The following is a 13,966-nucleotide window of genomic DNA, read 5'->3' as shown; positions in this document are numbered from 1 at the left end:
TTGGTTCTAATTTTAGCATCATTCGGTTACGAGCGTTTCAACTCTGAGATATCAAAATGTGAGGCTAAATGTAGTTAATGATTTCATCTTGATATGGAGGTGGGGGCTGGGAGGGGTTAAATTCTCTGATTAAATCTTTTTAAATGATCTTCAGTGTGCTTTGTCTAAACATGCTCCCTCAGCTTTCCATCCTGGCTCTGATCTTCATTGCTTGTCTTCATAATTTGGAGGAGAGGCCCTCGAGGTTTGTGTAACAAAGGTTTGGAACATGCACTGAAGTAACCCTACAATATCTTTGCAGCCTTTGAAGAAAAAAAGGTAAATCAACAGCAGAATGTGTGATCTGCCAAGATTAGTCTTGCATTGTATCTTAACACAAAGCGAATTTCATTAACATTCTTGAGACGGAAAGTCAGCCTGTAATACTTCAGTTTTGAGCTGAAGAGCTGCAGGGAGTTGCTGCTTTTTTATCTTGAAAGCAAAAAAGTACATGCAAATTGACAGCTTTAGAAAGTTAACGTTTAAAAAGCCTATTTGTGTCTTTTCGAAGACCAAGTTTCACATATTTTTTTTAAACCTTTTATCGATTAAGCAATACTTGTTAAATTAATGCACCTCACAGAAGGCAGCATCATGCAGCACTTCAAAACATCTTTCTTTGTTCACATTTTAAAAAAGCCGTGCTTGGATTTAACTTACTAGGGCACATGTGAATGTTGTCCTGCCTGCAAACTCATAGTAACTGCCTTGACAAGTTGTTTTGTTGCACTACATAAGACCATTAATGATGTATCCATTTATTTGTCTGAGTGGAATGTATTTCACGGCACCTACACCGCAGGAGTTTACTGTGCAGTTTTGCTCTTCATCTGTTCTTCTTCAGGGAAGAGGGAACACTCTCAGATCTGCTCAGCAGCCAGGGCATTGTCTAAAAAGGTACGGAAAGTGATAAAGATTCAGCCACAGCAGAGGGAGTCTGGAGTCAAGGTTTTAGCAGCACTGATTTTCCTTTTAGGACTGCCTCTCTGCTCTTATTCTCTTGACAGTCTTCTCCACCATTCATATGATGACCAAGATGAAGAAGCAGATTCTCCATCTCCCTCGTGAAACTGCAGGTAGATTCAGCGTAGATACAGGTTGAGCATGAAACCACAGTGGGCTGTGAATGCCAGCTGCTCCGCTGGCAGCATTTACTTTGCAGTAATCACTGCTTGCCATGTAGTAGCTGCAAATATTTACTACAATCACACACCTTGGTACAGCAGGGTTGAGAATTCATCCAAGATTGAGGCCAGAAGCACTTGCAAATGCTGCACAGTCACTGGTATTTGTTCTCCCTTCAGGATGTCATGTAACAACAAAAGCCTGGCTGCAGGTGTGAAGGAATTCAGAAAGGCAGGTGAAAACAGTATTCTTCAAGAAGGTCAGTAACTGAGTAAAAAGCTACTGAGATGTTTAAAAGTGTCATTTTGCTCTGAAGAATAATTAGCAAAGTGATAATTTAACCAATAAGTTTATTTTATATTTTTGTTGCTGTTGTGCTTACAAATGGAAAGATTCATGCTGATTCTGGTATTATCATCAGATTTTTAAGTGCATAGATCTTTTAGGATTTGGGGTGGATTTTTCTTGTTGCCCTGCTCCACCCCCTGCCAAATAAATGAAAACTCCAAAGCCTCGAGCAAAATCGTTTTTAGCAACTCTGTTCTTAATATTTTTTCCTGTTGCTGGAATAGTCTCAAAGTCAAACTGCTGAAAGGATACGGAGGAGGAAAAGGCATTATGGCTGGTAGGGAGGTCCTACTAACATGTGAAAACACTTGCTTGGCTGTACCTCATCCAAAGCTGCAGGTAAGAACTCAGTGAGGTTTGCATAATGAACACAGGTTTTTAATGCCAAGGTATTTGGTTGTCATAAACATGTTTGGGGGGTAAAAGTAACCATCATAACTGTCTAGAGAAAGCTCATTTTATATTTTTTTCTGCTGGTTTGTAGAGTAACAGCAAGTATCTTCCCTTGACCAGAACTCATCCTGTGAGGTCTCAGCTTCCTGCCCTGTGTTTTTCAGCTCATTATGGTGTAAGATTAAGAGTCCAAAGTTTCCAAATGACAAACAGTACGTGGTTGGCCTTGTGATTTTATGGTCCGTATTTCTCCAATTTAGCATTTAAGAACACTGATGCTGAATGTTTGTTTGTGTCTTTAAAAACTCATTTTGTCAGAGCTGAGATGCTTTCAGCTGCTTGGAGTTGAGCTTATTAGTGGCTTAGCCCTCATTAGCTGCCAGCTGTGACAAATCACATACCATAATGTGCATCCTACAAAAGCCTAGAAAAATATTCATGAGAAGCAGCTGGGAACCTCAGCTTTATCTGCTTTTTGCTCACCTCTGTCCACATGCAGCCCTTTGCCAGACTCTCTAGGGTGAAGCTATCTCGCAGGAAAGTGAAAAACAAATGACGTGCTGGCTGCCAAAGGTAGTACCTGGCAATGCAGCTGTAAGCAGCCCACGGCATCTAAGAGAAAGCCGAGGTGACTGGATCTTACAGGATTCTTTTTGGTTTGGCTGAATAGGGAGCATGTAGTTACCGTTTATAACCTACATGAGCATCTTGCCATGTTGTGGGGATGATTTGCACCAGCTGGTGTCTGACGTGCATTAAAAGTGAGCTCCCCTTAATTGCAGCGAGCTGTGAGTCAAGCCCTTTCACTCCGTTAAGGCAGACATCACCAAATGCATTATTGTAAGCACTTTTTATTGAAAGGTAAGTGGTTTTCATTGGCAGAAGACCAGTTGTGGTGATGTTTAATGATTGATTTGCTTAGTGGCATATCTAGGAGAAGCTTAGGGAAGAAGGCAGAAGCAGCTGGAGTGTTTTCCATCTTGGACAGTGATGAAAGTCAAGTGGGAAGTAATTTTTTGTTTGTTACTCAAGTGTGGACATGTTCCAACTCCCCTGCAGGATGGGTTGTAATAATTTACTCTCTTCTGAATTCCTGTGAAAGCCCTCCTTTGTAATTGCAGTGCCTTGGTGTGTGTATTTATAAATGACCTGGCCCAGTGGAAGCGGCCACTTGGCAGGGCTGTCCTGTAGCTCGTGTCTGACGTGGAACTAGTAACTGGAAGGGTGAAGGGAACAGGAATTTCACTTATTTGCCTGTGTCTTAAATGGTTGTGTGCAAGCCAGAATGTGTGGTTTACCTTGAAGCTCAGGCCTTTCCTCAGTGCTCTGGGCATTGGGAAGAAAAACACAGAACAGGTCTGAGAGGGTTTCGGTGTTACACCTGAGTCCCGCAGCTGATCTGAGACACTTAGAGTGAAGAAAGCTTTGAGCTTGCAGGACCAATAGACAGGGGAGATGGGCACAGCTGAAAGGACAAGGTTCAGTAGAAAGAAGGCTTTTACAGGGCCAAGTAGTAGCAGTCAGCTTTTCTGACCCTTGATGTGGCATCGAGCTGCTGGACTAAACTGCTTCCAAACATCCTCCTCCTCTTTCCCCAGCCCCAGGTGCCCCTGGAGCCTGCGGTGCCAGCTGGCAGTGGGCATCCTGCAGGAGCCCCCCCGGCTCCTCCCTCAGTCCTTATAACAGCCCAGCGCTGCCACGCCGCCCGCTCCAGCAGTCCCACGGTGCCTGCTGCTCATCAGTGTTCCTGCTGGTGCCCGGCCAGCCAAGCCAAGCTGGGAGAGGCTGAAGGAGTTGCTGTAAGTGAGATGCTGCCTTCGCTCGCTGCTCTGCTTGTTCCAGCCTGCCTGCAGCAGGCTGTCTCCTTCCTAGCTGGTGGCTGCCCAGCTTTTCCATCCTGTTAATGCCTTCCTCCAGCACTGCGTGCGCAAGGATGGCTGAGGAGTGGTGGTGTCTCTTTTTTGTTTAGTTCTTGAAAGGATGAAAAGCTTCTGAGGAGTGAGAGCTGCTTCTAGCAAAGTAGCATCTTAAATCCTTAGTTTGATTTGCTGTAAAACTTGAGAAGGTTTTGTAGTACCTCGCCAGGTGGATGTGGTGAGTGGATGCTGCGGTTTAATTTAAGCAGTAGCTAAAGAACTCAGCACAGGCTGGAAGGTGCTGAAGCCCTCTGTGCTCCTGTTCTCTTTGTAACTGATTCTGTTTGTCCTTAAATCATTCCAGTACTAGATTAAAGGAAGTGTATTTGCCTTTGCAAAAATGCTTTTTTTTTTTTTTCACATATTTAGACTTTGTTCTTTCAGTCAGTCAGTAGCCAGTGTGTTAACAACTCTCATTTTTATTACCAGTTCTGAATACCTTTTTTTTTCTTTATTGAAGGAGGCTGCCTGAAGTAAAGATCACTTTATAGTGTATACCTAAGTGCAAGAAAAGATAGCAAAAATTTAGAGGTTAAATCTAAAGATTTAAAAAGAGAAACCAGAGAAAAAGAAAAAAGGAATTCCTCAGTGGCTCAACCAGAATCTCTGCTGCTTTCTCCTCTCTGTGCCTTGGTGGCTGATTTGGCTGTCCATGTGCTGCTCTCCCAACAGCTACGAGTATCTAGCATTTTGTCTGTATTCTATAATTACTTTCAGATAATTTAGGTTGCTCCATAACTCGAATGTCAGTCCTCTCCTTTGATTCTTTAACACTAATCCCATTTTGAAGTATTTTTAACAATAACAAAAAGAGACAGCATTTAAATTTAACCCAAATAATCCTCTGTGTAAATTTTATTCACTTCTTATTCTTGGTATGAAAGTGAAAAATGTAGAGAGAATGAATGAGGAAAACCACTGAGCCTTTGTAATGTCAAGAGTTTTCACAGGTGTGCAGGTTTGGGGAAAAATTCATAAAAGCTGATGAGGTAAAATTAACTGAAGCAACCTTTCTCTCTTTGAGCACATCAGTCAGAAGCAGGTAATACCACACTGTAGCACCTTTTTCACCTGCATAGTCTCCTAAATGGTGACTTTTTTCTGGGCACTTTTTCAGTATGTCTTTTGTAGTTTCTGTGGTAATGGTATCCTGACCCTTGGTTGGCGCTGTGATTACAAATACAGTCAAAAATACAGCAGAAGCTTGAGATGGAGTATAACATGGCATTGGCTGTCTTTCATAATTCAGTTGCTGTTTTTCAACGACACATGTACAGTTATTTTAAGTCATGCAGAAATTTTGTTGCAGTGTTTGAAATGAAAAACAATTGGGACTCTTCCAAATGTGATGCAGAAAATCCAAGATAAACTGATTTAACTCAGCTTTGAGGAACCCTAACACCAGCCTTAACTACTTGTCTTTCATCTCGAGCAGGAATTTCCTCTAGACAGTGACTGTTTCTGCTCCAATGGACAAAGGACTTCACTTCGTGTTCTGTGTGCTTACAACCGTGCTGCTCCTGAGAGAATCAAGCCACGCAGGTGAGAATATTTGGCCAACAATGCTGGCTGCATCCAAATCTGATTTTGTTCTTCTTCACAGCCTGTGAATTCTCTCATTCTTTGATGACTAGTGCTGGATTAAGTCTGTATCTTAATCTAGCTGCAAAAAGGGAAATATGGGCGGAGGACACAAAGGCACGGGTATTAGCCTAGACAGGGAGGACAGAGTAGAAAATCGGGCTGAGGCAGTTCTTAACAGTGTTACAAGCCTTTTCTCGTGAAGTCAGGCAGTCATCTCCCATTAGAAGGCTGTTCGTGCTCAGAATAGAAGGGGTAAAGGCAAGGCTGATTTTTGCAGCCGCAGCAGCTTCCTGCCTTCAGGGCAGTAGTTTCAAGCCTTTAGGGGACAAGATTTGGAGGGATGAGTCCCTTTTATTTGTGTTATGTTTTTGCAGATCCTCACAAGGAGGACCTGGCTGCTGAGAAGTGTCACTGCCATGAACTTCGAGTTAGCGCTGCGACTCGATTACTTATGGTCCTTTCAGGAGCCCTTACAATGGGGCTTTGAACAGCTGCATCCAGTGCCGCTGTGGGGGAGCTGAAGCCCTCAGTACAGGCTGTTTTCTTCCAAGAAAGCCTAGCAGGTCTTCAAAGAGGAGCCTCAAACGGCTTTTACTGGCTCTAATGAGTTTCTGAAGGGAGACAAGAGAACTCCTTTGTGAAGATTTCCAGCTCCCGTGGAGAACTGTAGTGGAGAGGGAAAAAGCAGTTTTTGTTTTAACAATAATGTAGAGTTCAGCACAAGGCAAGAAAATGCAAAACCAGAGAATGAATAATACATAATGAATGAATATGTTGTTATATTTAATGAAAAACTTGCAGCTTTTGCTTGGAAGAGCAAGAACACCCTCAATTTTTTGTTTTCTCTTGAGGGATTTTTGGCCTTTGTACTGTGTATTCTTTGATTGCAAGGAGCGATGTGCACATTCCAGAAAAACATCCTGGGCAATTAATAAGCCATATAGTGGCTGTGGTTTTAATTCTGCATCTCAATTATTACAGTGTTCTTCTGAGTGTTGTGAGAGAGGAGGCTGTGGATCAAATAATTTAACAGGATTTATTAAAAGAGCAGGGAGCAGAACCAGAAGCTCAATTAACCCCATTAATAATACTTCTACAGGTGGATTTTTACCAAATGGGAAAGTATCGGTGCCTTTGTTTTACAAATGGGAAACAGAGGCACAAGAAGAAGTAACATAAAACAGGTCAGTGGCAGATCTGACAACAGGCAGGGTGTTGTTCCCTGAAGGCTGCACCATCTCTCATCACGTTTAAACTCTCAGCTGTATTTACTTCCCTTACTTCATGGGGCGCAGAGAAGAGGCAAAACAAGGCAGGCTTCCCGACCCTTCTCTAGTGCTGTTCCTGTTGGTTCCTGGGTTTGGTCCTGATCCTTGTGGAGGTCTAAATTTTCACAGGAAAGAAAGAGTCAGAGTGCTGCTAATTCTGGGGGGGAATGCAAGAGGACGAGGTGGAGAAGGGTTTCTACCCCTGTGGTCGCAAGACGGTCTGCTTTGGCTACTTTGACAAGAAGAACCTCTCATTAATAGGGGAAGGGAAGAATTAGAAACCCCGGTGCCTTGGAATGTAATGCTGATGAGCTTCTGCTTTTCCTTAGGGTTACGGGCAAGGGGGGGAATCTTGGCTGTGTGAAGTAGCAGGGCTCCTGGCTTTTCTACTTGTCAGGAGGGCAGTTCTGAAAAATCCACTCTTCAGAGTGTAAAAACCAGAATAATAAAGTTACAGTCAGAATCCTCTGAAGCCTGAGCCTGGCTGTGTACATTTCTGCTTCTGTTTGCTTCACACTAATACTGTGCTGTGAAAGAGGAAACAAACTCGGCAAAATTGGTGCGAGTCAGCTGCGCTGTGAGCTTCTGAGCTAAGGGTAGTCGTTCTGTGTAAGTGCAACGTGAAATGAGTTTTTGAAACGTCACTCTTAAGGAACCGTGAAATATAAATGCTGCAAGGAGTTGATTTTGTTGTTTTTCAGGAGCGATGAGGAATGATGATGCTGCGAGTAAGGTACGTTCAGTTCACTGGTGCAGAGCTACGAGTGAAGCTCTTTGTGAGAAAGGATTTTAAATCCAGAAATAGATGTGATAGTGTGCAAGGCTTTTCATCTGTGAGGGGAAGGCGGCTTTACCGGCAAAAGCTTGAGGTGTTCTGAAGTGGTACCGATCAGAAAGCACCTCGAGTTGTGTAAGGCTGGGAGATGCACTCCTGAATTCAGCGTGTCCACGCAGAAGTGAATTTATGTTTCCTCTCCCCAACATCTCAGGTTTCCTACTGTTCTGTCTCCTGCAATTACTCTCTAATGAGGCCTTAATTGGCTGCTAGCTGTTTTGTCAGCAACAAACATTGATCTCTTTTTCGGAAGACCGTATGCGCCGTGTATCTGAAGAATTGTGACAGCATCTAAAGTGATTTTTTTATTTGCACAGAGTATGCTGATAACATGCAATAACGCAAAACACTTGTGATTTATTAATTACTGTCACGGAACAGCGATTCCTGAAGGAGGTAGAGTAGTGGTGAGGTGACCTGCTGCAGCTTGGGGGGGGCAGATTTCTAGCTGCTTTAACTCACACACTAATGTAAACCCTAGCTGAGTGGGGCCAGTTCTGGAAAATCCAATTAATTCTTCACTTTTATTTGTAGGACACTGACTTGATGGGACCAGAAGAGAATCTTCCAACTTTGACTGTCACAACAATCCTGGTAAGGCAGTAACACGGTACTTACAGTGGCTGGGAGGTAGCTTGAATTATATCATTATTATATATATTATACATATCACATATTTGCCCGAATTAAAAACATGATATTAAAAAAAGAAAAGGGAAAAAAAAAAAAGGAAAGAAGATTCATTGCCATAATCAGGATCATTCAGAAGCAGCAACACCAGCAGATTTTCTGATTCTGCTGTCAGGCACCAGCAGGTAACCCTCAACTGGTGGGCCAAAGGAAATGTATTTGGGTGTTTAGATTGTGAAGAGGGTGTCACTTGCTTATGTAGTACATGTGCCTTGCAAAATGCGGCTGCCCTTCCTGGAGCTGTATGCTTTTACTAGTGGTGGCACATGACTCCTGTGAATATCTTTCAGGACTGGAAATGTTATCCTCCCGATAATGTGGGCAGGGGTCTTTGTGGAGGGTTTTTTTTGGGGAAAAAAAGGGTTAATTCATAGTCAATTGCATGCTGCAGACTGTGGTGGCATGTAATTGTGTGCATTTCCCTCTCTATGCAGGAAGATCCCTACGTCATGGTGAGAAGGGCAGAGCTGGAGGGATACTGCATTGACCTGCTGAAAGCCCTTGCTTCAATGCTTCACTTCAGCTACAAGGTGAAGGTGGTGGGAGATGGGAAGTACGGCGCCGTCTCTTCCAATGGGAGCTGGACAGGGATGATTGGAGAGATTTTGAGAAAGGTAATTTTCATTGTATGTTTGAGAAAACTGCAGCTCTAACAGGAAAGAGGCCAAAGGGCTGGGCTGGCACAGCTCTTCATTAGAATTTCCTCGGGGACTGAGCAACTTGGAGTTATTCTGCCTGTTGTGTAGGACTGATGAACAGAAAGACTTGTGGTTGGTTTTGTCCTACAGATAGGGACACTACAAAACAAGGAGACAATGGCCATAGCAGAAATCATTGTTACAAGGCACTCCTGGTGCAGTGCTTGTTTCAGAGACTGCCTAGTGCCTTTGTAATCTGAGAGGCTGCACAGACATCATAGCTCTGTAATGAAACAAAGACTTTAAGGAAAAGTTACCTTGTACTTAAGCTCTAGGCCAAACCTGTGTCTTCTGAAATGTAACCCCTCAGACTATTCAAATAGGTGCTTGAACCTGCTTTTTATCCATGGCGTACCACTCCCTCCAGCCAGCATTCTGCCAGCTGTTGGGAGCACTTGAATCGAATTCTCTCTGCTCCTCTGAACTCAGTAACGTGTCCTGTCAGTCATGTAGGTGCTGCAGCCAGAAAAAGAAAGGAACGTGACTTCTGTTTTTTGTAAACAAACACAATGTGGTTCATGGTGCACAGCCTCAGCTTGTTTGGATGGTAGGAAACCAGAGGCCCCAGACACCAGCCAGCCCCCCCTATGAACAATGCAAAATGGAAAGCTGTCCTCTGGAGCTCGCAGTCTAAGCCCACAGCTGTCTAGCGAGACAGGGAAGCTGTTTGCCATGTAGATATCTGCCCACTCGGCCTGGGAAGTGTTCTATTTGAGTGCAGAAATCATCAGGTAGGCTGGGTGGTTGATAATATTTTTTTTCATCTTATAGGAAGCAGACATTGCAGTGGCTCCCCTGACAGTCACATCAGCCAGGGAAGAGGTGGTCTCCTTCACCACGCCATTCCTGCAGACTGGGATTGGAATCTTGCTTCGAAAGGACACCATGTCACAGGAGATGTCTTTCTTCCACTTCCTGGCTCCTTTCAGTAAGGAGACCTGGACTGGTCTCCTATTTGCTTATGTTCTGACGTGCTTCTGCCTCTTTCTTGTTGCCAGGTATAAACACGTTTCACAGGTTTTGCTCAAAAGTCGACTGTTTTCCCAGCTATGAGCAGATCTCGGTTTTAAAGAAAGTACAAGGGTTGCTAAAGGCCCGTGTGTTTGTACTTCAGCTTTTCTTTCTCACTTTTTTCAAAGTTTTTTTTTTTTTTTTTTTACTGTGACCACATTCCTACGTGCAGTTCTCTCTCCTGGTGTTTTTGTGCACTCAGTTCTGCACTGACTTTGGTGGAAGGAATTCTTCCCCTCCCTCTTCTTCCGAGGAGATTCAGCTTTCTCCCCCCTTTCTTGATTAGGCTGCACTAAGGCTCTCAGCAGCTGCAGTCTTGAACAGAAGCTCCGGTGCTGCTTTTCAAGTTTTATGCATACTCTTTTATAGATAAGCATTCCTTCCAAGGAGCGGCCTTCTTATGCTAAAGAACAGAGCCAGTGTTGCCTCTTAGGTGTGCCAGGGAGAATAGATGCAGTGGTTCAAGAAGAAGGGATCTGGCAAACCTGTAAGAGGAGCCTCCTGAGTCTTTACTGTTGTGAAATACTTGAGGCATTGAGCAGGAACATTATTCTCTGTACCAGTTGAACTGGACCACAGGTGGAGGAGGACCTACCATGGAAGGAAAGGGCATTTCTGGTCTAGCCGCACTGCTGCATGTCATGCGGCAGGGTTGTTTTTTCCTGACCGGTTTTATCCCGCCATTTCCCCACAGGCTGAGCCCCTGCGAATGGAACGAGCCCAAGAATGAGGAGAATCACTTCACCTTCTTAAACAGCCTCTGGTTTGGAGCAGGAGCTCTCGCACTGCAAGGTGAGCTGGGAGGACTGCCGCAGAGGAACTCCGGGAGCAGAATGGTTTTGTAAGCTGCTTGCTTATCCAGCCCTCATCTGTCCGCAACACTGGGTGCTGGATGGCTGGGTGCTGCTGAGGGGAAAGACGTTGCAGTAGGGACACTCAGCAGTATTCAAACTCTCAGCTGGGGTTTGGGACTTGGAGCTGTACACGTGGCTGGCTGCAGCTGAGGACTGCTTTTTTCTGCTGTAACACTTATTCTGGGGAAAGTCAAGCTAGCCTTTGCACTGATGCTTTAGAGTGGAGCCTTTTTATTGCCTCTGGCCACTAATGGTGCTTCAGCTCTCTGTGCAGCGTGCGGTATTGGTGCTGTTCAGCCACTGAGGGCTCTTCAGACCTGTGCGTTTCCTAGGTAGCTGCAGGGCAAGTTTTGCAGTTTGGCCTTTATTAAAAAAGAAGTCTTGTGCCGGCTTTAACTCGAGCTGTCTCTCTCACTGTACATCACCTCCCTTGCTTTTTATCGGCTCCTCTGGTCGCGCAGGTGTCACCCCTCGGCCCAAAGCGCTTTCTGTGCGGGTCATTGCCGCCATCTGGTGGCTCTTCACCATAGCCTTGCTGGCTGCCTACATCGCCAACTTCACCGCGCTGCTGAGCTCCGGCAGCGAGCAGCTCCCAATCCAGACCTTTGAAGATCTCGTGAAGCAAAGAAAGCTCGAGTTTGGGACGTTGGACGGCTCCTCCACCTTCTACTTCTTCAAGGTGCAGAGAATCTGATTGCACACACACACACACACACACGTGCCTTAGGGCTGCTAAGCTGGGGCCGAGATATCTGTAAAAGTTATTTTTGAGGGGTGGTGGTGGGAAATAATTAATGTTTATATCCCTGTAACACTCGAGAGGAAATCTGTGCCAGCTAGATGCTAATTTTCATTACAGAGGGGGCCCAAAAGGGGAATGATTTATGTGCTCTTATTCTCCAAAATTTTTCACAACCTTTGCATGTTTATCCAGAAATGCTGCACATTTGTTTTACTCTTCAGTCTAACACTTGGCTTTTTGGGCTGCAGAACTCCAAGAATCCCATCCATCAGATGATCTATGAATATATGGACAAGAGACGAGACCACGTTTTAGTCAAAACCTACCAGGAAGCAGTTCAACGCGTGATGGACTCGAACTACGCCTTCATTGGTGAATCAATCTCTCAAGACCTTGCAGCTGCCAGGCACTGCAATTTGATCAGAGCCCCTGAAGTTATTGGAGCCAGAGGATTTGGCATTGCCACAGCCCAGGGTTAGTCACGGTGCACCATTTCTGCCCCACTTCTCCACTTGGATTTCACGGGTTTGAAATAGCGGACTGAGAGCAAACAGCCTGGCACAGCTAAGTCCTGAAACTCAGGAACATTGGTTCCTTTAGGTAGTTAGTTTTTGGTTTTAAGCCTTGGCTCCAGGAATGATGCAGAAAAGCTCCTAAACAATTTTTTCTTGCGAGCATGACTGCTTGTATTTATCAAAGAACCTTCACTCTGTTACTGTTCTGCAAGCGAACATGACAGGAATCGTTGCTATCTAAAAAAGCACTCAGCTTAGTCTGTGGCATTCTGCACAATGACCATTTGATAGTTGGGAATCAGCACCCAGCCAACCCTGCTTGGGAGGGTAGCAGCAGGCTGCTTTAAAATGTTGTAATATTCGTTATCTGTCTTATACTCTTTTTCATTCTACTGCTGCTAGCGTCCTCGTGGACTAAGAAGCTCTCCATTGCGGTCCTCAAACTGCGCGAATTGGGTGACCTTGACTACTTGCGTAACAAGTGGTGGGAGACCAGCTGCCTTCACAAAAGCAGAGAGAGATGGAGCCCTCTGCAGCCCCAAGCCCTCGGTGGACTCTTCCTTACTCTTGCAATTGGCCTCGCACTGGGAGTGATTGCAGCTGTGGTGGAGCTGTCGAATAAGAGCAGACACGCTGCTGGACATGTCAAGGTAGGTGATGGTCATCATCTCCTGTCCTCCCTCCTTGGATCCCTGCTGTTTAGCATGGACAGGTAGGTACCATTCCGCCCCACTGGGCAGAATGCCATTGTGATCTTGCTTTGTCTAAGGAAAGGAATGTAATGGGATCGAGGAGACATGCCAAGTATTCGCTCTTTACAGCTTTGAAACGTTGTAGCTTGGACTGTGTGATAGATAGGTAGCCAAAACAGTGTAAAAATAATAAAATGAAGCCTAAAATATTACGTAGAAATATTTACTGTAATGCAGCCAAACTGCATTCCAACACTCTGAGTGTACAGAGGACAGTAAATCATCAATAACAAGTTTATTCTCAAGTATGGCTATTTTCAAGTCATTTGACAAGCAGGAAACCACATGTAAGTAAAACTGCACTGGTATCTGAATGTGCAGCTTGGTGTTCTTGTTCTCCATCCGTTCCAGTGGATGGGTAGCACACGTTTTAAAGGTAGATTTAATGATGCAGAACTCACCCCCTTGTTTTCTCCCCTTTTGTTTTTCAGAAGTCTTGTTGCTCCATTTTCACAGAAGAAATGTGCACTCGTCTACGTATAAAAGAAAATGCAAGACAAAGCCAGGAGACTTCAGGAAGGGCTAATGCTTAAAAAACATGTTAAGGAATGGGCATGTCTTAGGGTTCTACCATATGTATTTCATAGGAACTACATCATTGTAGAAAGGTATTTTTCTGCAAGTCTAGAGTGTTAGCTTCCTAATCACAAACACACAGCACTTCTGGATTGGTGGTGGAGCTGGATTCAAAAGAAAACTAAGCAGCTGGGAGGAATTTAAGTTGATGAAGGATAGAGTGCAACTGTTAAAATTAAAGAAGGTTAAGATGGGGGATCACACCTAGATTTAGTTTAGAAGTTTACTATGTAAGTGCATGAATGCCTGTAGGAGTAAGGGACTTGGGATAGGTTAATGTGATGCCTCTGTTTACTAATTACACTATGAGGAACAATCTTGAAAATTAAAGCTCTCATCTGACTTTTCTAATCACGAACAACTGCTTCTTAAATATTTTAGTTATAGACTACTTTTCCCCTCTTCTAGGCAGATGATGGTCACTGTGAAGGTAATTTCTGAATCAGAAAGGACAGTACTGTTGCATAATCCCCCAAAATGCAGGACTTTACTGCATTCTCTGCAGTGGCCTAAAATCCAACAAAGGGGATGATGCAATTAGGGAACTAGATTTAAGAAATGTCTGTTTCCCAGCAGATGTTTCCTAGTCTGTCTTAGTTAACCTGACCGGGAAGTATTTA

The 13,966-nt window shown here is 44.2% G+C and overlaps 1 protein-coding gene across 4 annotated transcripts; it reads left to right on the top strand.

Annotated features, from left to right (window-relative positions):
• The first annotated feature begins 471 nt into the window (after positions 1 to 471).
• On the top strand, positions 472 to 13,694 carry LOC310882953 (putative glutamate receptor). 4 transcript variants are annotated; one of them, XM_083802470.1, is made up of 13 exons: positions 472 to 1,115; positions 1,344 to 1,423; positions 3,504 to 3,704; positions 5,257 to 5,363; positions 7,375 to 7,406; positions 8,043 to 8,102; positions 8,633 to 8,812; positions 9,668 to 9,894; positions 10,602 to 10,699; positions 11,223 to 11,440; positions 11,752 to 11,977; positions 12,421 to 12,668; positions 13,202 to 13,694. In XM_083802470.1, exons 4-13 carry the CDS (start codon positions 5,291 to 5,293, stop codon positions 13,301 to 13,303), a joined length of 1,464 nt encoding a protein of 487 aa, XP_083658596.1. In that variant the 5' UTR covers positions 472 to 1,115; positions 1,344 to 1,423; positions 3,504 to 3,704; positions 5,257 to 5,290; the 3' UTR covers positions 13,304 to 13,694. The 4 variants fall into 4 exon arrangements, with proteins under 4 accessions (XP_083658596.1, XP_083658595.1, XP_083658594.1 ...); XM_083802469.1 differs by lacking the exons at positions 472 to 1,115; positions 1,344 to 1,423 and adding exons at positions 2,223 to 2,533; positions 2,688 to 2,766; XM_083802468.1 differs by lacking the exons at positions 472 to 1,115; positions 1,344 to 1,423 and adding an exon at positions 2,223 to 2,766.
• Positions 13,695 to 13,966: the final 272 nt, after the last annotated feature.

Source organism: Anser anser, assembly GCF_964211835.1.
Source record: "Anser anser genome assembly, chromosome: 17".
NCBI lineage: Eukaryota > Metazoa > Chordata > Aves > Anseriformes > Anatidae > Anser > Anser anser.
Note: the sequence above shows the minus strand (reverse complement) of the source record. Positions and strands in the feature narration are given on the sequence as shown.